Source organism: Camelus bactrianus, chromosome 5 (genome assembly GCF_048773025.1).
Source record: "Camelus bactrianus isolate YW-2024 breed Bactrian camel chromosome 5, ASM4877302v1, whole genome shotgun sequence".
In the NCBI taxonomy this organism is placed as follows: Eukaryota; Metazoa; Chordata; class Mammalia; order Artiodactyla; family Camelidae; genus Camelus; species Camelus bactrianus.
This window is the reverse complement of record NC_133543.1, coordinates 67,121,391-67,149,095: the sequence shown is the minus strand read 5'-3', so window position 1 is coordinate 67,149,095 and position 27,705 is coordinate 67,121,391. Positions and strand designations below refer to the sequence as shown.

Sequence of the window (27,705 nt, the reverse complement as noted above, 5' to 3'; positions counted from 1 at the left end):
AAAACCTAAGCACAACCCCTCTTTACTTTCCCTAGATATTTCAGCAACATTTTACTTCTCTAGAATTTTACCAATTGGGCAGGAATTTTTATGGAAGAGTTTCAAGCAACATTAATAGCACAACATCCACTATCAAGAATCTCACACATTCCATTGCTGCATGAATATCATTCATTTATTGACATTAACATTATGAACACATAATGGAAAAATGCTCCTCAAAAGAGGAAGGTGAATGTTGACCGTCAATAGGACAAAGCTATCTTCCAAAGATAGAGATGTGGGGAGTAGGTTCACAGTTGGGTGCAGGAGTCCACGAGGACGGAGCTCACCTATGTATGTGTGTCCTTGGGGGCGAGGTGTTGGATGAGGAGGCTCAGGAACGCCTCCAGCTGCTTCCTTGACCTGTAGGCGATGAGTCCTCCCTTGTTGGCCCACTGATCCACCCCCGCAGCGCCCTCGTTTCCCACGTGGTACACCAACTGCGGCAAGTCGAGCCCCGCCTGGGGATGTCTTTCCAAGCACTCTTTTAAGTCCACCATGCCCCCACCCATGGCCCTGAGGATGGCGTGGGCAGCACAGGAGTCCCACTTGAACGTGGTATCTTCTGAGAAGATGTAAATGTCGACAAGGCCGAGGACAACACAGAGGCTCTTGTAACCAGCCCCAGCCGCCCGGAATATGCGCTCTCCACACACGCGCGTGAGCGCGGCCTTGATCGGCTCCTTTTCACTCGTGCTGATGACGGCTGAGAACGGGTGGGGGCTTTCTGCCCCCGAGCTGGGGTTTGCGGTCACCGGGCTCCGCGCTTCACGGCTGTTCCTTGCAGAGAGCGGAGACTGGAGTGAATGGATATTGGTCCCCATGTAAGAAAGGCCCCAGTAGCACTGTCCTTTCCACCTGCGGAGGAGAACATTCAGTTTGTGGCCGTAGGTTATCATGTTCGTTTTCACTGCTCATACGGCTTCTCCACTTGATACGAAAATCATTAACAAAATTAGTCTCAAAGGCCCTGAAGCCTAGAAATAGACATCAAGTAGCTAATTCATTTCTAAAAGTTACTCCTACACACGTCGCTGCCCGTGTCATTGCAGATCAGGAATTCTTTGTTTTTCCTCATTATCTCAGCCATCTCAATAAATGCTAAAATATTTATGGGATTTCTGGCCTCCAGGAATACAGCAAAGTTTCACTGTCACATTTGGCATTTAAAGTTTAGGAGGGATACAGAGGGTGGGGAGCCGGGGAGATGAACCAATAAATAATCTCTTTTCAATCTGCAGATCTTTCACAATCTTTATAAATTCTTCAATTGTTTACATCTTTTCATTCTCTAATTCACTAGCTCCACTTTGGCTTTAACACCAAAAAAGAGGGACTCACTACTTTTGGCAACAACAGCACCTATCATTTCTCTGTGTCTGACTGACTATATATGCTGGGTAATTTATTTCCAGAGAAGGAAACTGAGGCTTAGCGCATGTAAGCGTAAGGATGTAAATCAGTGGTAGAATCTGCATTCAAACCCAGGAATCCACTCCAGAATCTGTACCACTAACACTTTGTCAACCATTTCTAGGCCATGATTATGTTGGCACCCAGTCTCACTTCTCTTTAACATCTTAACGACCCTGTAAAGATAATAGAAACATTTTCAGTGGGGAAGAAGGCAGGGGTAGAAGAAAAAAATGTCAGGATTCCAGAGGTGTAGTTTCTGACTATTAAAGAACAAGTGATTCTTAGTTGCCTAAAGAAATTCGAAGTTCAATAAAAATATGTAGTTCTATGCAAGTGGAAAAAAAATTATGTATTTCAACAAAAAAACTGAAACCACAGGAGAAAAGCAGCTTCCACTTGGACTCTGCCATGCCCTGGAGTCAACCAAAGCCTGGGGCCATGGATCAGAGCAACTAATAGCCTGGCCACCCTCTATGCTCTGCACAAGAGTCCATGGAAGGGGGAGGGGGGAAGAGGCAGGAAAGGAAGTGATGCTGGCATAATTTACAGGGAGAGCACCCCATAGGCAGGTTCTAATCCTGGCCAGACCTACTCATCTTTTCATTAGATGATTTTCATTAGACATTTTGTTTTGAAACCCAGGATTGAAACTAAAAAGCACATTAATTCATACAATGCAGACTTTTAGTAGGAGTACCCCAATATATCAAGTCACGGGAATGTCACGTGGAGAGAGAATCCTGATGATAAGCAAAGCTGAGGCTGTAACGTCTGAAAGCCATGACAGACTGCAAGTGTTCCTCTTTTACCTGAGGGTGCCTAGGTCTTGTGATACAAAAGGCTGGTTGATGACGCCCATCAGGGGCACTCCTGTCTGTATGTCATAGACACCAATTAGAATAGTGACACACTGAAGTCCACTGGGGAAGATGCCTTGGTTGGATTTAATGTCAGCAGAACCTTTTATATACTGGTAAGTTGAATCTGGAAAATGAAACAAATTTGTCTGGTTTCAGGTCAGGATTATTTAGAAGATAGTGATGAATATATCTATAAACTCTGTCCTGTATCATTTCTCTCTTCAAATTTGGTAACTGCTATAATGTTTATGTGCCCCCAAAATTCTAACCCCCAAAAGGTGATGACATTAGTAAGTGGGCCTTTAGGAGGTACTTACGTCCTGCGGGTGGAACCCTCATGCATGGAATTAGTACCTTAAAAAAAGAGGGTCCACAGGGATCCTGAGTCCCTTCCACAAGGTGAGGACATGGTGAGAAGGAACCAGCTAGAACCAAGAAGAGGCCCCTCACCTAACCATGCTGGCACCCTGATCGTGGACTTCCCAGCCTCTGGAACTGTGAGAAATAAATTTCTGTTGTTTATAAGCTACCTGGTCATGGTATTTTCTTATAGTAGCCAAAGTGGTCTAAGATAGGAGCGATCAAGTCTTGCCTTTGGATGCCATTTACACTGAATTGTTACATGATCTATTGCACTTCACTTTTAAGCTGCTTATGTTTCATTTGCCCAACTGTAATGGAAACTCTTGGAGAGAGAGGACACATCCATAGCTCCTATGGCAGCTAGCACAACACCTTGCAGGTAACAAGCACTCAAATACCCATCACATGTCAGAATCATTGAAAAGCTAATGGCTCAGGAGAACTGGTGGGATTTCTTAGAGTTCTTACTAATCAGAGGACTAGTCCAAGGGGAATGGAAAACCTCCTTCCAGGAATCTATCAGGGGTGGAATTACCTTTTTGTTCTTTTGTTTGTCCCTCAAATTAAGAGGAAAGAAATAATGATGGTGGCACAAAAGGAAGAAATTGATGGTGCTCCTAGGAAAAAGAAGCCAAGGAGCCAGGTTTCTCCTTAAAAGATAAACCTGCAGCAGCTGACTGCTAACATCCAGTGAGTTAATGCCCAGTTAAGGATGTACCATCACATCCTGAATCAATTCAGGACGGGACCAAAAAAACAAGGTTTCTGTCCCTTAACTGAGGCTGACTTACCTTCAAGTGGTAAAAGAGTCTGGAAAAGATTCTTAGTTTCTATATATAATCCATTGGACGAATGTTCTTTAGTTTTGATGCTTACAGGCATTTCTATAATGTCGTATTAATGTGATGATAGGAAGGGGAGGGTGGGGGGAGTTTGCCTGATCAGCATAATGATTGGCCCCAGTTGTTTTGGGTAGAATATGCCAGGCAGGGATTTCTCAAAATCCATACCTAGGGCATTATATTAATAGCATCACTGAGATAGGCCTATAATTTTAAAATAATGAGCTATAGATTAGAGTTCTGCCATAATCATGACAAAAAAAATACCGGAAGAGGTTTACACAGGATTCATAAGTTGACTGCTAAAGACACATTCAGCCCTGTGTTGCTTGACAGGTACAGCGGTTTTGATTGTTTGCTTATTTAACTGAATTAGTAGCCAGTGGTTAAACTGAGATCTCATTTAAAAATCTAGATTTTGATCGTTTTTAAAAAATCTGAAGCTCTGGACTGTACTCCCATATGGCAACAATCTGCTGGGGCGTGATGCTCTTCATGCTCAGTTATAGCTGCTATCACTTCGTCCTTCTCTCGTATTTAGCAGTCTGGCCCCTGAAGTCTTTCAAAGATGAGTTCATCAGCTTTGTTATGTGTATGTGTATGTGTGTGTGTGTGTATATATGTTATAGGTATACGAGTTACAGATACATGCATTATAGATATACAGATATATGTGTTACAGATATAGATATAAGTATTATAGATGTGTGTCTCTAACACACATTTCAACGTTTCATTTATCATTTTAAAGCTTTAAAAATTTAAAAATTTCTAGGAGAGATAAAAATTGAAAGTATGGTTTATTTTTCCAACCCCCTGCCCTGCAGAGGAAAAAAAGGGTTATTAATAAAAGCAAATGAACAAAAGCAAACACTCTCCTCTACTTACCTATGGGATCCACCCAAATTGCCAAAATGTCCTGTGGAATGCTGATCTCTATTGAATCCAGAGCTGGGTCAGTAAAGATGACGTCCTGATGTACAACCTTGGCTAATGCTTCAGATGCCAGCTTGTTACCACTAAGGACTTTGTTGAGAAGATCTACTGTTTCTTCCTCTGTTGGACACAGTCTCATGATAATCTTTTCCCCTAGAGTAAAGACAGACTAAAACCCATTACATTTCAAGTTTTGGGGGAGAAAGAACAACAGAAGGATGGGAAGGGGTAAAAGCCGTGCACTCAGGTCAGGTGAGGGCAACATACCCATACCAGTGGTTCCCAGCCCATTCACTGCCAGAATCACCCAATGGGCTTCAGAAAGTCACAGATGCCCAGTGGTCACTCATGCACCTAATGTGAACAGTGAGGAATGGATTCCAGGCATCAGAGGAACCTCTCCCCAGAAAAATGTCCACATGGGCACATGCATACAGTTTTGTATCCAGTTTAAAGCAGCTCAGGGACCAGTTAAGAAACTCCTGAACCTTAAGTCCTTGATAATTAATCTCATATTTTTTGCCTTTTTACTTTTAATACACGTAGGTCACCCTATTCGTGTTAGAATACGTTATTGAAAAGAATGAAGTGTTTATCAGTACACAGAAGTGCTTCTACCTTCCTCTAGAATGCTTTTAACTAAAAATTGTTCATGCTCAGTAATGTAAATATACTAATCTTTTTTTTTTCTCCCTTTTTTTTTTGGCAGGGGAAGGTAGTTAATGGAGGAACTGGGGACTGAACCCAGGACCTCGTGCATGCTAAGCATGCACTCTATCCCTAAGCTATACCCTCCCCGGAAGTATACTCATCTTAAATGTGCTAAAACTGTAGGACTCTAAATGGCATTCATAGAGTAGCTCTCTTCTCCACTGGGAATCAGGATGTAAGCAAAACCGCTTCTGCGACTGAAGCCCCAAGTGACCAAGTGTAGGTGCTTTACCATCACTTTAAACATGCTTCTTAGACCCTTGTTTAATCTGGTTTCCAGCTCCCCCAGAATGTGAGGAAAGAGGCTAGAAAAAACAGGCAAATTAATATGTCACAAAAAGTGACAGCAAAGCAGAATATAAGCTTTTAAAACTTATGAAAACATGGCACTTTGGGGCTTTTTAAGGTATGTGGACAAATACTCCTAGCTGAGCTAGCCATTCCAAGGACTGGTAGCACCTGCATCATCAATGAGTCACCTGAGAGCTTGTTAAAGGCAGAACTTCAGGCCCCATCCCAGACCCACTGAGTTCTAACAAGCTCCCCAGGTGACTCATTGATCGTTAAAGTTTGGGAAGCACAGTGCAAATCTATTACAACAATGAGTCTGAAACAGCAAGAAACATTCAACTAAATTTAGTTTAATTCAAATTAAATCAGACTATTAAAGTTGGGAAATAATAATGCTAATCACTGCCACTTGGTAAGCACCTACACTAGGCTTAGTAAATGTCATGGGATCATTCAAAGCAGCATATCCTGTCACATTACCACTTTGCTTAAAATTCTCCACTGAATTCCCAACACACTTAGAGAAAAACCCATACTCCTTCCTTTGAACTTCTATGGTTCCATCTCACCTGATCCACCAGCCCTTCTCCTTCACGGTTCTCTCCCCCTCCAACATGTTAAATGCATTCTCTCCTACAGTTCTCAGGCATATGTATGTAGAATGCCCTTTTGCCCCTATAATTCTAGGTAAATGAAATATTAAGATAACTGTTTATGAAATAGTCAAACATAGGGTTTTAAGTGTAGGATTTCTTGAGTTAGTCACAGGTTTTTTTTAACCTTAACTTTAAATGAGATTTCTCTTCCTTCATACTGAATGTTGTAGAACTAATTGCATCTTAATACACAGCCCATGAAGGAAACACATTTTCCCAGGGTTAATCCAGAAATTACTTTTCTGTGTAAATATGCTTCTAGATGTTTAACTATTTGTCACAAGAACAATGTTTAAAGTTCACTGTTTTAATCTTCTACCATTAAACAAACAAAACCCCAGACAAACTAAAAACAGTTTGTTTCTTAAAGAAGATCAGCGATTTTGGTATTTTTCTTTCTACCACAAGGCAACATGGTGGTCCATCAAAGAAGAATTTGGCCTACAGGAAACCAGTTAAATAACATTTAAAACTGTACTAATAGGAACCTTTTAGGTAGTCCAACTCCCTTTCCAGAGTTTCTGAAACCAGAGAAGTGATGAGGCGATTTGCCCAGGGACAGGGCCTCCTTGACATTCTCAGCCAAGGTCTATGGACTCCTCAGGACCTCCACAAACGGGTTTACATGGACCTGAAACTGTCTGCACAATTATACAGATGTGTATCTTTCTGGGGGCATCTAGGACTCCATTAGATTCCCAAAGGACCATGTAACTTTCCCAAAGGTTAAATCATACATTACTCAAATGCTACAGATTTATAACTAGAACAATAAATGTGGACTTGCTAAGTAATTCTAAGACGTCACGTCTCCCTAACTTAAATGTCATGATATTCTGAGGTACTGAATGAAGCTTAACGTTAAAATATGTTATTTACATGAAAGGCCTCCAAACATCCACTTATTTCATGATGTAGGTTGAAAATCAGAATACCATATGATAATTAAGTTATAAAAATACATTAAGATTCTTATACTTACCCAAATCATTAGTAAACTCATTGGATTCTTCTCCAAAAATTTTTTTTCCCAAGCCTGGAAACTGAATGATTCAGAGTATGACAAAAATACAAAACAATAAAAAAAAAAAAAGAACCCACATTCATGTTCAGTTCTGAACAGATTTCCATTTTAATTTCAAATTAAATAGCACAATTAGATCTGAAATTTAGAAATTTACAATTCCAGAAATCAACCCAAGGATAAAAAGTGAAGCCAGCTTGGTTCAGGACTTAGTTTTTTAATATTTTCCTGCTCCTTTGCCCCTCTAGAAAGTCCAAATCATGGTAGAAGGCTGGTTTCCTTATGTTCTGCTGAGTCTGCAGAAGTACTTCTAAAAACTTCATCCTTCCAGTTAAGGGCCATAGAACTAGAATGTTTACAAAGGAGGTATTTTAACTATGGCTCTTAAACAGCACCCTAGTAGCTTATACAAGTTGATGTTACTGACCAAGTACCTAAAATGATTACTTGAGACTGGATAGAAGGGATCAGATGATAACACGAGATTCTGATATGAAATTCTATCCTCCCAAATCTAAAAGAAAAGTATTCATTATCACATAAAAGGCAATACAGTATCACAAAGAGTCCAAACTCTGAAGCCAGTCGGCCTGTGTTCGAAAACAGACCCTGCCATTCACTTTGCTGTGTAACCCTAGGCAAGTTACTTAACCTCTCTGTGCCTCCCTTTGCTTATTCATTACATTGAAATAATAGTTCTTACCCCATAAAATTGTTAAATGTGAAGTTAATATACTTAAAGCCCTTTGAACAGTACCTGGCACATAGTAAGCATTTATAAGTGTCCGCTAATGTTATTGTTTGTTATGACGACTTAAGATTACAGTTTCTTTACCCTAGTCAACTTAAAAGACCTAGAATTGCAATCATTATTAGTTATAAACAATGTTTTTCTACTAGAATAAAGGGAAACTTTAAGTCTCCAGGACTCTCTGAATCCATTACTAAGGCAATCATTAGATAAATGATTATGTCAAAAGGTGAGACTTAAATATATCAAGTTTAAAAAAAAACAGGTTATAAAACAACATGTTCCCATTTCTTGCAAAGTAAGTTAGACGTGCCATGCACAGACACACACAGAAGGGAAACATTCTAACAATATTCAGCAAAACACAGCTGTGGTTTTCTCTAGTGGTAGGATTAAGAGGATTCTTATTTTTCTGTATTTAAAATTCTTTTCTGCAACACACACTTTCTGCAACACACATAATATTGAAGTCAAAACGAGGGGGAAAACCCAAGTTGTTTATTAGAATCCAAGGTGCTAGTATTCTGAGGGGGTGTGGGGGAGGAAAAGGCATGCTACTCTATCAAGGGGAGAAAACCACAGGGGCAAATATTTTGCAATTACCTTGGCTATGACCTTTCTTACCTTGTTCTCCATATTCTGTTTTATAACTTCCTGCACCAGTACATCAGCCAGGGTCTTGAAATCAACTGCAAACTTCTTGTTCTTTTCTCCCTCTTTCTTTTCTTCTATCAGTAGCTGGAAGAGGGCTTCCTGCTGCCTGCACGCCCGGGCAATGTCGGCAGCTTTCTCAGAGACACGGAGCAGCTCCCGGAGGATCTCTGACATTTCTAAACTTGGCATTTTGGTTGCAGTTGCTGGTGGAATAGGCACCCACCCTCTGGGCCGTCAGCTGAAAAAGAGCAAGAATGTGAAAGAGAAAGCAGCTCAGAGAGTGATGTCAGGGTGCCTCAGCACCGCTAACAACCCAACCACCCACCTGGCAGCCAACCTGGCAGCATGGCTGAACAGCTAGTATATATCACAGTCACATCCTCGGTGTGGAAGACTGGATAGCATCTAAAATTTGAAACTTATTTTTGAAAATCAAAATAAATGTATAGACTCAAATCCATTAGTCTCTGAGAATCCACATACTGTTTACAAAACCTTAGACAGATAGACAGCTGGATACACCGGTACAACATTAAAAGGAAAAACCAAGTTCCTGTAATGACCTTCAAATGGGCACGCAAGCTTAGCGACAGTATTAGGAAAGTAGAACTCTTTCTTTCATCCTTTTGGAGAAGGAAACAGTGAAAGTGGATTTACCCTGTCAGTTTGGGGCAGCTTTCTAAAGCACTAAGCACCACACCAGCAAGCACTGTTGTGTCCGGCAAGACTCTGAGGTCACTCTTGGGCTAGCAGCCCAGGCCGTCTCGCAAGACTAACCACCTTTTTTTTTCTCCCCTATTAAAAAAGTCCCACTACCTGTGCTGCTCTTCTGGCAATTTAAATAATAAAATGAAGTAAAATACACAACTTGTTGGGACTTGAAAAGTTCTGGCTTCTAAGAGGCATGCTACCACACCTTGACATACCTATCGGGTAATTAGGAGAGAAAAACATTTCTCACTTTCAACACTAGCTGCATTTTATTGAAAACTTTAATAATTTCTATCTCACGATTGTGAGAATTATTGTGAGAATTATCAGCCCTGCTTTATAGTCAAGGAAACTGCAGCTTTGAGAGGTTAAGCAACCTGTTCAGGGTTACACAAGACTAACCGGCAGGGCTCAGTCAGTCTTACACACAAGCTCCTGTTCTTTATTATCATAACAAATATTTTACTTCTTAAAAAAAAGTTCTTTTAATGGACTCTAGGAGGCCGAGAATTAGTACAACAACGAAGATGTCAATGCAATGGAGTTAATTGTTAACTGTTACAGCTGCTTTGTCTTAAACAGTTTTGCTTAAAAAAAAACAAAAACAAAATAAAACACACACACACAAAAACTAGGTTATTTTCTTAAGATTAAGGGTCAACTGCCATGAGAGGATATGTCCAAACTCAATGGTAATAAAAGGAAAGTGAGTAAAAACAATGAGACACCCTACTTCACTATTAGACAGGCAAAACTTTTTAAAGTTAACTTTCATTCTCGCAGGTGAGAAGCAGGTGCTGTTACTTTGCTAATGGGCACACAAACAAGTGGGTTTTCAGCGGGCGACTTGAGAAACGTGTATCCTGATCCCTAGAGATGTCACTACCTCTTCGCCAGTAATTCCAGTGTGGCCTTATTTTGTGTTAAGAAAGTCAGAGTTGCTAAAATCCTTCGGCACAAGAAGGACTAGTAGTATTTGCAGTAGCAAGAAGTTGTCATCAGCTATTGTCATCTTCATGCAAGACCTTCTAATTAATTTGCATGGCTAGCCTGCTGCTTTCTGGCTGAATGCACCATTTCTTCCAAATAAATCAAGCCACCATTCTCTGGATTTCTCTGTAAGCTTCTTCTGTATCTCTCTCTCTCCATCTGTCCTCAGCTCATTCGCTCAGCCAGGCCACAACACTCAGGGGAGTCCTGGACAATTTGTTCTCACCTTAAGTGACTCACCCTGAGACAGACTGCCTATGAGGAAACTGAGGGCTACATCCAACACAGAATTTTTTCTTCAAGTTTATTAATAGCTTGCATTAACCCTCGTGGAAATTATTATTCAGATGATTTTTTAAAGCAAGTCTATATACTCATTATTGACCTATGTTAGCTTTAAACATTTCAAATATTTTCAATGAAAATTATTATAGATCCATGATTAGTAAGTTATGACATTCATCATAATTTAACAGCCTTGAATATTGAAGAAATTCTTTTGGATTAGTATTTAATGGGTGTTCTGAGAACCACCACCCCACCCCCGTGTTAGAATAACCTAAGGTGCCTATTAAAATGGCAGATTCCTGGGCTCCATCCCAACTTAGGGAATCAGAATCTCTGGGGACAGGGCCCAGGAATCTGTATTTTTGTTAGCCTCCTAGATGATGCTAAACACTGAGATTTAATGGCTGCTTTCTTCCGGGCTGTTTATTCTTAATACTATGCTGGTAATTTCAGGGGGGCTGGCACCTGGTGGCAGATATCTTGGTGGAACCATGTACGTACTATGATATCCATGTGCAAGGAAAGGCCCAAGTTAAAATAATAATAGCTAACATTCATTAGGTGATTTACTACATGGCAGGTATCCTTCTAAGCACTTTACATGTATTACCTCATTTGATTCTCACACAACCCTATGAAGAAAGTACTATTATCTCTATTTTACTGGTAAAGAAATGGAGGCACAGGAGGTCACGTGATTTGCCCCAAGTCACACGGCTAAGTGCTGGGACAGGATTCAAGCACAGACAAACCGACAGAAACCCATGCCATTAGCCAGTGCCCTAGCCAATAAAATCCTTTTGCCAATTTTTAGCTGTTAACTAAGGGAAGAAATGACTAGTTACTGGATAAATAATCACCAGTGTATTATTATCATAAGGTCCATTATACAGCAAAAAGGAGAGAAACACACACATCTACTTGTTAGCTGTTAGTAGTCTGACTATTTAAAAAAATATATCACTGTTTATTTGACACTCACTTCCCTTCTTCCCTTCTACTCTCAGGAAAACCTTTTCCCTAGCTGATCCTCCGTCTCAATGTAAACCAGCTTTGCTGGGTAGTAAAAGCTCATCCGTGTCCTGATAACTGTCTTCACTGGCTGTCTTGGCATGGAGGTGGAGGAGGGGTTAGCTCCTGCCAAACATTTCATTCCTCTTGTATCTGTTTACTAGGGCTGCCATAACTAAATACCACAGACCGGGTGCCTTAAACAACAGGAATTTATTTTCTCACAGTTCTGGAGACTGGAAGTCCAAGATCGAGACGTAGGCAGGTTTGGTTTCTCCTGAAGCCTCTCCCTTTGGTTTGCAGATGGCCTTTCCTCTGAGGATGAGCAGGCCTGAGTGTCTCTCCCTCTTTATAAACACACCAGTCGGACTGGATTAGGGCCCACCCATGTGGCCTCACTTAACCTTAATTAAATTGAAGGCCCTATGTCCACAAACCGTCCCATTATAAGGTACTGGGGGTTAGGGCTTCAACATTCAAATTTAGAGGGATTATTGTTCAGCCTATGAAATCTCTCCAGACAAAGAGACCTTGATAATCTTAGCAAATGCCAACCCAAACTATTCCTTTGTCTTTTGTTTTCTGGTTAAACAGTAAAAGTGGGCTAGGGTTCTCTTCCCCATTTATGTGGGCAATATGTTTAATTTGGTGTGACAACCTTTCCCACTAGAAGCTACTCACTTTACAGCAGTCAAATTTTTAATGATCAACTAACACTGAAATAACTTCTCATAAGCCTTATTTTGTTACAACCTATTTCAAGTCACATTTGAGCAGAACAGGTTGAAAGAAGTTACCTTCCTTACCATCTCAGGCAAATGAATATCTGCATGTTTATATAAGATTGCATTACAATGTCAGACAGAAACGGTCTCTTTATCTTTTATGGCATTTTCATATCTACTAGAGAAATATTGAATAAACTGAAATAGGTCAATTAGGGGGACAAAAATCTCTTAAGACTTTTCCTGGAAGCCCAAATCTCTCCACAAAGAGAAAACTCAATTTTAATTTCTGACCATTCTATCATCTCATCAGAACACCACTGTTTAACAATCATATCTGAATAACATACACATATTTCAGATATTATAAACAGTATAATGGGAAAGACACATGCTTTGGAATCAGACAGACCTGGGTTCAAAACCAGGGCTCTGTCATTAACTAGCTGTGTGGCATCAGGTAATTTACTTACCCTCCCTAAGCCTCTCTCTTCAGCTGTAATATAAAAATAATAGTTGCCTTGCAGGGACATTGTGAAGACCAAATGAGGTATTTCTGGAGAAGTGCCCAGCACAGAGCCTCACATATAGTGTATAACAAATGACAGCTACGACTATGAAATACAACTTCACAGGAACCACAGTCACATGTCCTTACTTGAAAAAATAGGAGGTCAGCAACTTTATATGGGTCACTGAAATCTTTTCTGAAAATTTACTACTCCATTAAATCCAAAAGGCTGGAAACTACTTGTAATTCTTTGAATGACCCAGAAAAATGTTCCTTTATGCAGGCCAGATCAGATTGCTTCAGTTTCTGGGCGTCTGGGTGGAAACTTTGGCTCCCAGAGGCTGAAGACTACTCTGGCTTCACGGTAGACATTGTATAGATGTCAAGCAGGATATTTTGTAGGGGTATTTTGTGGGGATTCTAGAGCCAAGGTGTCTGTTCTTGTGTGATGAGCCTGGTTGTATGAGAAGCTGGCCGTGTCCTCTTGTTGTTCACAGAAGTGTGACGACATAGATAAGGGCCCTCAACAAGACAGAGCTGCTAAGGAACAGGCAAGTAGCTCAAAACATTTCTGTTGGCATTCATTTCTTCCTGCCAATACTCCACCACTTCTACAGAGCCCACATTTTTGCCCATTAGACAATGACTCCACCCCGGCACCACCATTCACATCCTGAACTCAGTCTTCCGCTCATCCTCTGAAGGTTGGCAATTTGGAACTACTGAGTGGTGGCCCTGCCTGACTGCTGTTGCTGTTGAGGGGAAAAGGCCCAACTTCCACGAAATACTTGGTTGTTTTACACTAAGTGTCCATGGTGACCTCTCTCAAGGGATGCAGCTGTCCAGGAGTCTCCCTGGGTGGGCACACGCTGAGGAGCTGGCCAGGGCTATCTTTAGCTCACACTGCTGTCGTAGGGGAAACAGAGACCTTGTTCCCCTTCCCCTTCCTGCTCCATACTTAGGGCTGCTTTAGGGAGTAGTTTAAAGAATGGAAGCTGCCCTGGCGGAGAGGCTGGGGAACAGAAGTGGGCTCACACAAAGTACGCCAGAGGCTCAACTGGAGCAACCATTGATGGCTAACATGAAACTTGCTAACAATAGCCTCCCCCAATATCCCTAAGTGATGCTCATCTGCTCACCTGGTTACCTAGACCAGAGGGAAACCTATACCACAGGCATTGATAGGGATTTACAAATACTGCCTTTCAGCTCATGGGAAACTGAATTTCCTTCCAGTGTCTAGCTGTGTTCAACTTTCAGATACTTGACTGTCAAACATTTCTCAGCATCCACTAAGTAGCATAGCATGGGACTGCCTGTACTTTCTTTGTGTTATTTTGCTTTGATCTCTGTGATATTGCTGTCATCACTTCACTGGCTCTGAAGAAGTTTAGCATTTTAGTGGCTGATTTCCTACTGTCTGTTCATTTGCTCCTGTGCTCTGGGCAGACCATTAATTTGTACATAATGTTCCCTCTGGTTGACAAGCCCTTCCTCCTGCTTTCTATGCCTAATGTTTACTTAACTTCTCAGAATCGGTTCAAGGGCAAGAAATTTAATTAATCGAATTAAATTAATTTAAGTATAGTTGATTTACAATGTTGTGTTAATTTCTAGTGTACAACATAGTGATTCAGTTATACATATATATATATTCCTTTTCACATTCTTTTTCATTATAGGCTATTACAAGATATTGAATATAGATCTGTGTTATACAATAGGACCTATTGTTTATCTATTTTATATATAGTAGTTAGTATCCGCAAATCTTGAACTCCCAGTTTATCCCTTCCTACCTCTTTTACTCCTGGCAACCATAAGTTTATTAGTTTGTTTTCTATGTCTGTGAGTCTGTTTCTGTTTTGTAAATAAGTTCATTTGTATCTTATTTTTATTTAAGATTTCACATAAAAATAATATCATATGGTATTTTCCTTTCTGTTTCTGGCTTACTTCACTTAGTATGACAATCTCCAGGTCCATCCAAGTTGCTGCAAGGGCTAGAAATTTGAAGAGATACTTCATAACAGAGGATATTTAGTGGCCAATAAGTATACAGAAAGATGGTCTAGATCATTAGTAGTCAGGAAAATGCAACTTAAAATCACACCAGGATATCAGTGCATATCCAATGGAATAGCTAAAAGTAAAGCTGAAAATGTCACTGTTTGGTGAGGATGTGGAGCAATGAACTCAACACTGCAGGTGTGAATGAAGTTGGTACAACCATGTTGGGAAACTATTCATAATTTGTTGAATATAAGCATAACCTATGACCTAGCAATTTTCCTTGAAGACATACTCAACAGAAATTCCTGTACACATACATTAAAAGACATGTAGAAGGATGTTTATTAGCAGCATAATTTGCAATAACCTCACATGAAATATAACCCAAATGACCATCAACAATAAAATGAAATAAACTGTGGCATATTTACAAAAGAAAATACTATACAGCAGTGAGAATTAATGAATTACTGCCATAGGCAACAATGTGAATGCATCTCACAGAAACATACTGTTGAGTGAACACACAAAAATGTATGCTGAGGAATTTAATTTATTTGAAGTTCAAAAACAGGCAACACTGACTTACGGTGTTAGAAGTCACAATGGCAGTTATTCTTGGAGAAGGAGGGGTTATTGATGAGGGTATAGGATGGGGCTTTCAGGCACTGGTAATATTCTGGATCTGAGTGATGATCACCTTTTCGGGCCGACGTTGTGTAAATTCATCAAGCTACACACTTAGGACTTGCATACTTTTCTATATGTATTTCTAATTGGATGAAAAAAAAAAAAAGGTTTTTAAAAGGGGTGCATGTATAGAGAGGAGAATCAATTCAACAGTTGGCTTCTCCAGGAGCCATGCCTACTGCCTTTATATTGGGTACCTAGGACAGGGGAAAACAGAGGTGGGCCAAGTCCCTCTCCCAGCTGCCCAACACACTGTGTATTGTTTTGCTTTATCTAGGCTCTGTCTAGTAGGAGATTTAAACGTGTGTGGCTTCTTATAACTCTTAGCACATACCTCAGAGATGTTCCACAAATGTTGGCTGATGAATTTCCTCTTAGCTTTGTAAATACAGAATTCATCCTTGTCATATTGTTTATCACACTTGGATTTTATCAGCACTACCAGGTGCTATTAGGCATGTGGGCCCATATTCATTTATATCAAAGTCTGCATACATTCTATACTCATTTACAAAAACAAACCAAAGCTGTATCCGGATGATTAGCAATTGTACACATTTTTCTGAGCATCAAACCAGAATCTAATATGCTCTGTCATTTGGAGGTGACCTATCTTGATGAGATTAATTTAGTTAATTAAATGGCCAAAAATAGTAAGTTTAATTTGGTTTTGTTAGAAAAGACATTAAATATGGGATATGTAAATCCATCTATTTAACCTTAACATTTCTCCCTCCCTTCTTCCTAACCTCGAAATTGTGCTGATATACATGCCATTTCTAAGCTGATCAGTCTACCTCACCCTAGCTCTATTAAGGCTACTGTTGGACCACATTAGCCCCCATTTTTGCTCACTGATGCTGCTCAACACAACAGACCACAAAGATGTCCTCTAACCTCAAATGTTGTCTGGTAGCTTAGAAAGGGAAGCTTGTGCTGAAGTAGTGTTTCCCAAATTAGTAAGACCAAGAATTAATTGGAACACTCATTTAAAATGTAGATTTTTGGACTTTTCCCCTGGAGATATTGATTCAGTAAATCTAGGTAGAGGACAGGGAATGTCTCTCAGCTTATTTTTATTTAACAATTTAAGGAAATACTAGGTGCAACTGTCAGCTCTGGCTCTCACTGGTTATTCAGGAGCAGAACAGGGACTCTTGTATTCTTTTTTTAAGTTTGTGTGTGTGTGTGGGGGGGGTGTATTATTATTTTTAGGATTGAACCCAGGACCTCGTGCAGGCTGACCACGAGCGCTACCACTGAGCTATACCCTCCCCCCCAGAACAGGGAATGCTAAAGCTACTGCAACTAAGAATAATGGCCTTGATCAGCTAAGGGCCAATTTATATTCCCTTTTTTGTTACAAAAGTTAAATGCCGGGAAAAAATGTAAGTTGATCTACATAGTAAGTATTCCACACTAGCATAATAGTTGCCTGAAGTATGCATTCCAATGACTTCCCAGAACATATTTAAAAAGTGTTAAAAAAAAATCTGTTTGAAAATACTTTTAAATTTGACAGTGATGCTTTTTTACCCTCTTCTCCAGAGTTGGGAACATTTTCACTAAATAGAAGCTCTTTTCTATCTGCTATTTTCTAACTAGACACTTCAACTTCTGTGCGCTAAGAGATGTTTTTAGCCTACAACTGTGTTGTCACAAATGAAACCTGCAACAAATGAATAGAATATAAAAAATAGAAGTAGATTCAGTGTAACTATCTTAACTGTAGGAAAGAATAAATGTTTTAAAAAATACAAGTTGAATGCTTAATTCAAGGCAGAAAGAAAAGACACAAGATGCATAGTTTGTAGAAAGAATCTTTTCCAGCAGATTATTATTTATAGTTTTAGTAATTATTAATCTTATTAATCCTCAAATCCATTTTGAACATTTCCTTCTGAATATAACATTCAAAATATAACAGTCATTTTATCTTTCCTTATGAACTTTTGCAATATGTACTTTGGGTACCAACTCATTTAACACCTGCCTTTTATGGTCTACATGGGATGCATGGATGTGTGGTAGAAACAGCCTCATTTAGGCCACAAGAGAGCTGGTTCTTAGGCTCTCCTTTGCCTTTAACCAACAGTTGTGAAACCCTGACCACACGACGAAGCTCTGAGGGACTTGTTTTCCCCATTTGTGTAAATATAAAAAAGGACAAGAAAGAAGGGACAGGCAGGTTGGAGGGGATGATTTCTATGGTCTATTCCAGTTCAAAACTTCCCTGTTTTTTATATCCACTTTCCATACAAAACAGGTTGGGGAATATTATTCAGCCTTAAAAAGGAATGAAATTCTGGTACACGCTACACTATGGATGAACCTTGGAAGCAACATGATAAGTGACAGAAGCCAGACTTAAAAGAACAATATTGTATAATTCTACTTACATGAGATACCCAGAATAGTCAAAATCACAGAGACAGAAAGTACAGTGATGGATACCAGGGCTGGGAAGAGCAGGTAATGGGGAGTTACTGTATAATGAGTCCAAAGTTTCAGTTTGGGGTGATAGAAAGTTCTAGAGATGAATAGCGGTGATGGTTGCCTAACAATGGGAATGTATTTACTGCAAGTGAATTGTACACTTGAAACTGGTTAAAATGGTAAATTTTATATTCTATATATTTTACTACAATTTTTAAAGAGTAAAACACAAATGAAGTTAGTTTTAAAAGAAAGTACATTTTTTAAAAATGTACATTTTAAAAGCTTTTGATGTTTATCACCTACCTAATAAAGACATAATAAAAAAAGATTGGGATAAGGCCATGAAAATTAAGTTGAAAAAGAGCACTAGGCTCTTTGACTTGCAGTTAATTTTGTACAACGACACTGGTTTTTATACTTAAATTGTATGTTCATACACTACAGTAGTTTGGGTTAATGAACATTATGAGGAAGGCCTAAGCTTCCCACCCAAACCACCCCTTAAGGCACCACTGTTCTCTCTCTAATAGGCTTTAAGTCCCCTGACAACAAGATACATGTTTTTTCCACCTCCTCATGACACACAGTGGGAGTTCTGTAATTTAATTGACTGATTTTCATTCCATTAGAGATAAACATGTTTAAAAGGATTTTCTTGCACCAAAATTAATCTGTAAAGGATTATTCATCATGCAAATTTTAGGATTATAACTATTAGAAAATGAGATTAAAAGGAGTTCTTTACAGAACTTTTTGGAAGATGGTTATTATTATTTATTTCTGCAATGATAAACTATATGACCTAAAATATATTCTTTGACTATTAGAGCAAGAAAGCAAAGGTTGTAGATCATGTTATGTATCATTTTGGCAGACTTGGTTTATGGCAGCACATCTCATCATTCTGCTTTCACTTTGTAGAGGCAAATGTTTATTTTCAACAGATATTTACAAATGTTGACTAGAACAATATAGAATAGTGGATGTAACATTTGCCTTCAGAGGAACACAAACTGATAGAAGAATATTTATAGTCCTTTTCACTTGAAAAGGTCAAAGTACTAAACAGATATAAATGGCTCTTAGAGCCACTCCAATACATAAATATAATAAATGCTCCTGCATTTTTGCTAATCCTGCAACCATAGATAAATGTTTAAATGGGCTAATATTCACCTTCTTGATCTGATTTTTCATTTATAGTTCCCCCATTCTTTGCTATTCATGAAGCTTGCAATCAACCATATTTTTAAAACAGACCTTTCATTCTTCCCAGAGCAAACTGGGATTATATGTGATTATATGTAATTCTTGTAAATTCCCAGGCTAGAGGCGTTTTCTAGAACTTGGAAGATAAGGTCCTATTTTTAAAAACTACTAATAAAAAAAGTGTAGGAATTCCTTAAGCAATGTTAAATAACATTTTCCTTTGGTCATCCAAATTAAACTCCTCTGCTATTGATTATAACTCTCACTAGCATCAAGAGAAGCCTACCATCATCACTCTATAAAGAAAAGGACAAATTTAAGTATCTATTGATAAAGTTAGCAAATTACATTAAACTTGGATAATTAAATTATAAGATTTTAAATATTCAGTTGATTAAAAACAAAAACAAGAAAGCAGACAACCCTCCCCTACCCCTCAAAAAAGAGGAAAAAAATGGAAAGAAAAGGAGTGGAGAGAGAAGGAAACTGACATTTTCCATTGTGGTAGTTCATCTTAAGGAACTCTTTTCTAGATGGTTAAAACTCTATTTTGTCAATTTGTTTTTATATATAGTTTGCCACATTTTATGCCCAAGTAAAGTTTTTTTTTTTTCTTTTTTAGATGGTGTTGGGTAATTTCAATAAAAGTTATAAATAAGTTACTAAAATTTGCATGCTTGTCTTCTCTAGCTAGGAACACAGAAAAGTAACAAATAAGTCTGTTATATGAAAGAGAAATGATGAGGCAAAATATTTTGCTGTGGATTACTACTCATAGAAATCTGCACTAAAAATCCATTAATAAAACGCTCTTAAAACATTGAAGGACTTGAACTAAGATTGCCTACCACAAAAAAGAAACTGAATGTGTAAAAATGTTTGCTAAGTTCAATCACCAGAAGGCTTGACTACAAAAAGATATAAAAGTTTCAGATTTCCTAAATGTGTGACATCGTCATAGGAGCAAAACCACAGCTTCCATTTAAGAACATTTTACGTACAGGAATGCTAATAGGTTGTGTCTGCTATTCATTCCAGCAACAGTTGTCTCCCACCTGTGTTTCCCAATCTTGCCTTTTTTGTTTGTTCTGGTTTGCCCTTTGGAAATTGCATCATTTTGGCCTATTTTAAGTATCCTCTTTCTCTTAGAAATTCTGATTCAGGAAATCCCAAGCTGCAACCTGGAAATCTTTGTAGACCATTATTATCCCCTCTTCCTCCCACTTGCCTGCTCCCCTCCGTAATTTTTAAAATTAGACAGATTTGGGAATCAGTACTTAACACTAATCATGAGAGATGGGAAGCAAAGGGCTGTCAGCTCTGCTTTTATCTCGGAACTTCAAATCAAACAAAAACATCAACGCAGAGTTTTATTAGCTTCATTACAAGATTCAAAATATTTTAACAAGGACATTTATTGAGGACACATATCCAGAAAAAGTTCTCACATACACCACCCTCATGTTTAATAAATGAAGATACTTGTACTTATTAATCACTTTATATAACATGATTATCTTTGAGGCAATTTATTTACAAAATGGAATAGAATAAGACTCTTCTAATTGGTATCAAAGACAGAAATAAAAGGGGAAATAAGTAATGAATAACTTTTGCTTCACAGGCCTTGTATGTCAAATATGACTTTTTTTTCAGAACTACTACAAACATAGCTATAATTTAAATCTGTAATAAGATATTTCACACTAAATGATGTTAATCCAAGATGCAATTTCCAAGCAAGTGATGATTTAGTCTAAAAGCTTGAAAAGAAATGGTAGCTTATTCTATGAAAAAAATCGAGCGTAACTGCGCATTTTACATAATCTTCGTGACCAAGAACTAAATTCAAGAGTAGTATAAAAATCCACAAAAGCTTAAAAATAAACTACGTTCTAAATAAGAATGCAAACAAATATCTGAGTTGAAAAAATTAACTCTTCCATTACCTTTTACCCCCTTATTGTCTATATTTTAAGAGGTAAAAAATGAGGTCACTTAGCTAATTCATCAGTCAATAGTAGTTCAGTGGATTATTTTCATCATTAGACTATAATCAGGTTGAACAGGGCTGATCCTTAACAAATCCTTTGGTTTCAAAGCTAGGAATCACAGGAGAAGGGCCAAAAATGTTCTATTCAACATGTGGGATCCGTACAGCCTTAACCCACTGTTCTTTTGAAGTGAATGCCATTCACACAGTGGAAAACTTCTGCTTATTCAATGCCTTAAAACTAGCTTTAAAACGGAAATTTTCCAAAATACACACATGGATTGTTTACACGTATTCTTCATGAATGTAACGAAATAATCTAGGGATTTTTTTTTCACGCTCTTTGTGTGTAACACGATAAATGATTCGGCCAAACCCATGTTAAATATTTCCCCCTCTACTACTCTACTCTGGCCACATCAACTAATTATGCATATCTCACAAAACAGCCTTTCAAAATGCAGAAAATTAAAAGCGAGGAGGTAAAGACTTTTCTAAATATAGTCCCTTCAGGTTTATTTTACACTCGTCTAGTAAGTCGCTAGCAGGAGCCAGCAGCTCTGGACACAGCATCTCTCAAAGCAAAACCAAGGGGCGCTTGACAGCTATGCCATCTACCTGTTGAACCTGGGCCACTGCTCTCGACAACTGTCAGTTTAGCTTCTAGGACCTAGAAATGCTAATGACAGAATTTGGAGGGGAAAAAAGTTGTTTGCCAATCTTGCTTCTCATCATCTATTTCTTTCGGGTCGTTTCTGCAGGGAGGGAGACGCAGAACTCGCGAGCTCCTCCGCCCGGCTGGTTGCAGCAGCAATGCGGGCCGGGCGGAGTGGCAGCCTGGCTGCAGCAGACACAGGTCATCACAGGCCGGGCGGAGACGCAAGGAGCCCTCCCGACCCAGATTTACTCACCTACAGTCCGGAGAGGCGATGCGGTGCGTGCTGTTCACCCAGCCCGGGGACCCAGATCTGAGCAGGAAGGGAGGTTGTGGCGCCGGGGCGAGCGAGGCGTAAGGAGGAAAACGTATTACCTAAGCCGGGATGCGGAGCCCAGGAGGCTGCAGCCTTTCCCTCCAGAAACGGAAGAGGCGGGGGAGAAGGAGGAGGAAAATGCGGAGGAGGAGGTGGCCGGGCGCAGGAGGCTAGCCGAGGGGCGCCAGGCGTCTGGCCGCAGGCTCATCCCGAGAGCGAGGGGCGGGGAGCACGGCGGTGGTCACCCGAGGGCGAGGCGCAGCAGGGCGGCGCGCCGCCTCGCTCGACGCTGGATCGCAGACCGCAGCATCCGCCAGGCCGCCGCCCCGTCGTTTCCCCCGGGACCTCGGCGTGCAAAGGCGCGGTGACGCCTCGAGGCTCCCAGGGCCGGGCGACGGCATCCCACGGCTGCCTGCCGGAGCCCGGAGCCCGGAGCCGGCAACGTCACAAGTGGAGCGTGATGATTCAGAGGGGAGTGCCAGGAAGAAAAGGGCTCTAGGGTCACCAAATCCACTGTTTTTGTTCTGTTCTGTTCTTGTAGCCGCCCACAAATTCCCTTTTAATACCCGCCTCCTCCGTTCTCTTTTTGAGGATTATGGCTTTGACAGAAGGGTTGGTCGCTGTGAAGATGGACTTCCTGCCGGTGGCAACCGGGTCCCATTGGTCTAATAGAAATGTCAAGTGTGCTGCTTGTTCTGCAAACCCCAGCAAGGTCCCCTGGGCTCCTGACTTACAAGGTGTGGGCCTAGGGCCACCTTGACAGGAGGAGCATCGTGGGTAGGGAACTCCTCTCTCTCAGCCCTTTACACTGTGGAATTTAGTATACCTTAAAGGTGGTTCTGAGTGGTGGGTGGGGATGGGAATTGGTGGTGATGGGAAGGGTAGAAATTTTTAAAGAGCATCGTGGTTTCGAATAGAAAGGGTCTGGCTGTCCGCCCAGCAGGTGGAACGTTGTCTGTGAGGGCGCCAGGCCTTCTAAAGCCCTTCAATATCCTCCCCCTTCAGGGCGCACCTAGGAAGTGATCATGTCTGCAGGGCCCCAACTGGGGCAGACAGAACAGGCTGCTCAGGAAGGAAGAACTGGGCTCTTCCACCTGGAGGGCAGAGGAGACCAATACCTACACACCTTTAACTCATTCCGTGCCATGAAATTAGGAAGCTCTGCTTTAGAGTGCTAGCTAGCAGGTTTTCTTATCTACATTTCCCCAAATCACGCGGGACTGCCTCCTGCGTTGTCAAGACTGGTTCTCAGAGCAGTGGGGAACCATCAAGACAGGGGCCTGGAGTAATACTGAGGTCATCGTAGTCCAGGAAATAGTGCTTAAAACTTTACATTTCTCAAATGGAACTCATCTTTTTTCTCCCACGCTGCTTCTGTGGCCTCTGAGACAATTCCTCCTTCTCACCCTACCCCCACCCCATTCTCGGGCTTTCAGCCTCTAGCAAGTCCAGCTGATCCATTCTGTCTTCTCTCTCAGGTTGTATTTTAGGTCCATCCCCTTAGGGCTCATTGGGTCCACCCTCTTTGCTATTGTTCATTAATCAGTCTCATCATCCTATCTAGTCTCATTTCCAACTATGATGGAAAAATCAAGAAATAGTTTGAACACAGTATTTGGAAGTAAAGAAGCAAATATCAGAATAGTTAGAAAGCAAAGAATTTGCCTCTAGGGAGCAGGAGACTGCTGTTTTTGTTACAACAACATGAATATGATCCAAATCTAGTCCATTTTCCACTTGGCTACCACAGAGGTCATGCTACATCACACATCTCAATGGGTTGCTTGCTTGGAGGCCTTCACGGGCTCCCAGTCTCTGGTACCATCAAGAGCAAGCTCCTGGATGTGACTTTCAAGGCCACACTCCCCCTCCCATCGGTCAAGCCTGCCCCCTTACACTTGACACCCATTTTACCTCACCACATCTAGGTTCCTAAATGCACAAACATTTCATTCCTTTCTACCTCTACACATGTTTGCCTGGAGTATTCTCTCACTGCTGTAATAATAGCTAATGGCATGAGGCTAAGTGCTTTTCGTGTTTTACAGCTGTTCATTTTTACATCAACCCTATGGTAGGATTACTGTTATCTCAATTTAATAAAGAATAAAACTGTGACTTAGGTTAAGTAATTTACTCAAATATGTAGTGTGTGGTAAGGCCAAATTGGAACCCAGCAATATGACTCCAGGACTTACACTATTTTACCTGTTCATGCTTTAAAAACATTTCTCAGATGCTAAATTTGAGCAGGCTTTAAAATTTTTAATTCTTTAAAAGTCTCAAAAGTGCAAAGAGAAACTATAAGTGAATTGATTTTAATCTCAAAGTAAGCATGGAACGAATAGCAAAATTACAAAGAAAAAGTGATGGATTTGACTATAGAATTTTAAATTTCTTTCCTCAAAAAGACCCATAGTATAGAATTAAAAGACAAGTAAAAAGTGTGCAATATATAGGAAAGATAAGAGAGTAACCTCTTCATTCAATAAGAAGATCTTACAAAGAAAATATAAATATCCTGTTTTTTAAAATGGGCAAAAATGTAAATTAGTTAAATCATGAAAGAAAAATGCAAATGGCCAAACATATTTTTAAGGGAAGTGAAAATGTAAAATGATAATGTACCTTCAGGTTGACTGAGAATAAAAACATACTCTGAGCTAGTGATTTGGGCCAGCGACACTTGAGCCAGGCTAGTTAACAAATGAGGAAGCTCAGTGCTGAGAAGGGCATAAATTGCTTCAGTGTTTCTGGAGGGCAAATTGGCAGAATACAGTAAAAGCCTCAAAAATGTTCACACCCTTTGACTCAAAAATTATATTCTGGGAATTCACAATATAGGGATTGACAAATGTTTTCTATAAAAGTCCAGATTGTAAATACTTTAGGTTTTGTAGGCCACAAATGTCTCAGTTGCTTTTCTTGTGTGTGTGTGTGTGTGTGTGTGTGTGTGTGTGTGTGTGTGTGTGTGTTTAACCCTTAAAAAATATGACAGCTATTAGCTTGAAGGCTGTAGAAAAACACAATGTGGCCTGAAATTGGCCTGAGGTCAGTAATATGTGCAGAGGTGACTACAAGAAAGTTCATCCCAGTACATTTGGTAATAGCCAACAGAGAAAGCAAACTAAATGTCTGAGGATAGAAATTAGTTATAACCAGGTATGAAACAAGTTTTTAAAAAGTATTAAATGTTTAAAAAAGTTTCAGCATGATATTTATTGCATGAGATAGCATTCATGATTTATTAAGTGGAAAAATACAGTTTACCAAGGAATATCTATATTATCATTGCAAATACAACATAATCATGTGTAGTTAGGCACAGAAAAAGATCTGGAAAGATATAGACACCCTAAGATATTGATAGTGGTCTTGGGGTGGGGGTGAGATTATAGATATTTAGTTTTTGGTCGTGTATATGTGTTTCCAATAGTGAATATGTATTGTTTTTTCATGATAAGTAAAAATATAATAAATTTGCTCAGGTGGCAACAGACTTTAGTTCTCAATTTGAGAAAATCTTCCCTAAATCCACTTCCCCCCACCCCGTGCTCCCTGAGTACATAAGCTTCTTTTGAGTACCGCTATTTACTTAATTGGAGCATGGTCAATACCATCCTTAATTATGCATTCCTCTATTATTGGCCATCTGGGTTCCCAGTACTTCACTGTTATTTTCTACTTGCTCTGCCAGATTCATTTCCCATCCTTCTCTGCTGGACTTTGTGCCTCAGAAGGCAGAACTTCCATAGACTTCTCTGTGCTCTCTTGCCAGCTAGCTTCCAGGTGGGACTGACCAATGTGTGACACCAACAATAGGTTGGAGGATGGAAAACAAAAAAAGGTTGGGGTATTTCTCCCCACCTCTTTTCCTGCTTGGGCCTCTAAGGTTCCTGCAAGGCAGCCCCTACTGCCCTGCTCATTCGATCTCCTGTCTTTATCCTTTCAGTCCTAGCAATGGTAACGGCTTCCTACTGTTGCAAGAGCCTGGGTACCTCCATCTCCAGTTGTTTCCATTTACCCAACTCTATACCCAACCCAAAACTTCTGTAACTAGTCCCTTCAATAAAATCTCTTCTGTTGAAACATCTAAGTGGAGGTGGGATCCTGTTAAGACAAACTCATATATTTAAGAATACTGGTGAACATCATGGAACACAAACCTTTCATTTATTGTGCAACAGGCCCTGGACAGTCACAGATTTTACATCTGAGCTTTTGACTATTTGCAAGGTAATTATAGAATGATTTACAAGTTTCATGAATCAGGAATTTTAGTAGCTAACTGTGAGGCCAGTGTTTGGGAATATAACACTCTGAGTATTGTTCTCTACTTCTCTGGACTTTTTTGAGAAGTAACACTCCATTGCACTTTTATTAAAGAATCATATACTACGGTATAGTGGTGTTCAAATTTTGATATTTGCAGCGGAATCTTTAAGAAATACTCTTACATATCAGGTCTAACATATAAATGAGATAAAAGTCACATGTGGGGTTGGGGAAGCCTTCTTCCTCATCTTTGAAGCAGACTTTAGGACACCCCTGCCAAACCCCAGGGCTCCTTGGGACACAAGTTCTTTCATGCATGAGGACATATTTCTGGGTTTTTTGTTCATTCATCTGGGTCCTTTCATTCATCCGCCTTTGGGTTACTATGCCAATGGCATAGCTTTTTAAAAAAAATTTAAATACAGTTAGTTTACAATGTTGTGTTAATTTCTGGTGTACAGCATCATGATTCAGTTATTTATATTTATATATTCCTTTTCATATTCTTTTTCACTATAGGCTATTATAAGTTATTGAATATACATCCCTGTGCCATACAGCAGCACCTTGTTGTTTACGGCATAGTTTTTAATAGCAGGAGGGTAACTCTCTGCCAAAATTCACTTTTTCAAAATATTCAAACTATTTATGCTTTTCGATGAAATTTATTAACCATTTTTCTGGCTATAAAAGTGATGCATTATGAAGACAAGTTTGCGGGAACTTTGAAAAAATGTGAAAAAATGTAAAGAAGGAAGTCAAACTCATCCCAAAGTCTATGACTAACATTTTGGAATAGAAACTTCCATCTTTTCTGTGTATGTGAATATTATTTCTACAAATATTACTAAATATACTGTTTTATAAATAGCTGTTTAATCGTCATTAAGGAGCATTCCACCATGTCATTAAATATTTCTTTGAAACATGATTTTTAATGACACGTTAGCCAAGGCCTCTAGCATAAGGGTCATAGTAGCAGTGTCAGCAGGGAGCGCTCACATCCTCCTCGACTCAGTCATGTCCTTTGTTCAGCCATATCAAACTAGCAATGAAGTCACTGATTGTTGTCACATAAGTCAACAATGCAAGCCTGCCACTGTCACACCTCATAGCTTCAGATCAGCTGTTAGAAACTTGAAACTGGTTTTGACTATAATTCACTGGATTATAAAGAGTTTCAGAGCATTTGCAACGTATATCTCTTGTTAGGCTTATGAAAAAATGACTCAACTATAGGATATTAGATAGCTAACAAAAACAGGGGGAAATGTAGGTTACCCACACAAGGACTAAATTTGAATGGATTTAGTCGTAAGAGATTCCCAGCACC

At 39.7% G+C, this 27,705-nt stretch overlaps 1 protein-coding gene across 4 annotated transcripts; it reads right to left on the bottom strand.

Moving 5' to 3' along the window:
- Positions 1–153: 153 nt before the first annotated feature.
- On the bottom strand, positions 154–22,602 carry INPP1 (inositol polyphosphate-1-phosphatase). 4 transcript variants are annotated; one of them, XM_045520450.2, is made up of 7 exons: positions 22,038–22,602; positions 15,385–15,567; positions 8,517–8,784; positions 7,100–7,160; positions 4,412–4,612; positions 2,268–2,442; positions 154–900 (listed from the first exon to the last, which is right to left on the bottom strand). In XM_045520450.2, the coding sequence occupies exons 3-7, from the start codon at positions 8,733–8,735 to the stop codon at positions 333–335; spliced, it is 1,224 nt and encodes a 407-aa protein (XP_045376406.1). In that variant the 5' UTR covers positions 8,736–8,784; positions 15,385–15,567; positions 22,038–22,602; the 3' UTR covers positions 154–332. The 4 variants fall into 4 exon arrangements, with proteins under 4 accessions (XP_045376406.1, XP_010958346.1, XP_010958348.1 ...); XM_010960044.3 differs by lacking the exon at positions 15,385–15,567; XM_010960046.3 differs by lacking the exons at positions 7,100–7,160; positions 15,385–15,567 and having other exon boundaries at positions 4,412–4,628.
- Between the last annotated feature and the right edge of the window lie 5,103 nt (positions 22,603–27,705).

What these genes read in the sequence shown, in the direction of transcription:
- INPP1 (XM_045520450.2), bottom strand. Translation starts at nt 8,735, where the DNA reads ATGCCAAGTTTAGAAATGTCAGAGATCCTCCGGGAGCTGCTCCGTGTC. An exon ending in TGAGTTTACTAATGATTTGG is followed by an intron (nt 4,613 to 7,099) that starts GTAAGTATAAGA and finishes TCTTTACTCTAG; the next exon opens with GGGAAAAGATTATCATGAGA. An exon ending in AATTTGGGTGGATCCCATAG is followed by an intron (nt 2,443 to 4,411) that starts GTAAGTAGAGGA and finishes TTCATTTTCCAG; the next exon opens with ATTCAACTTACCAGTATATA.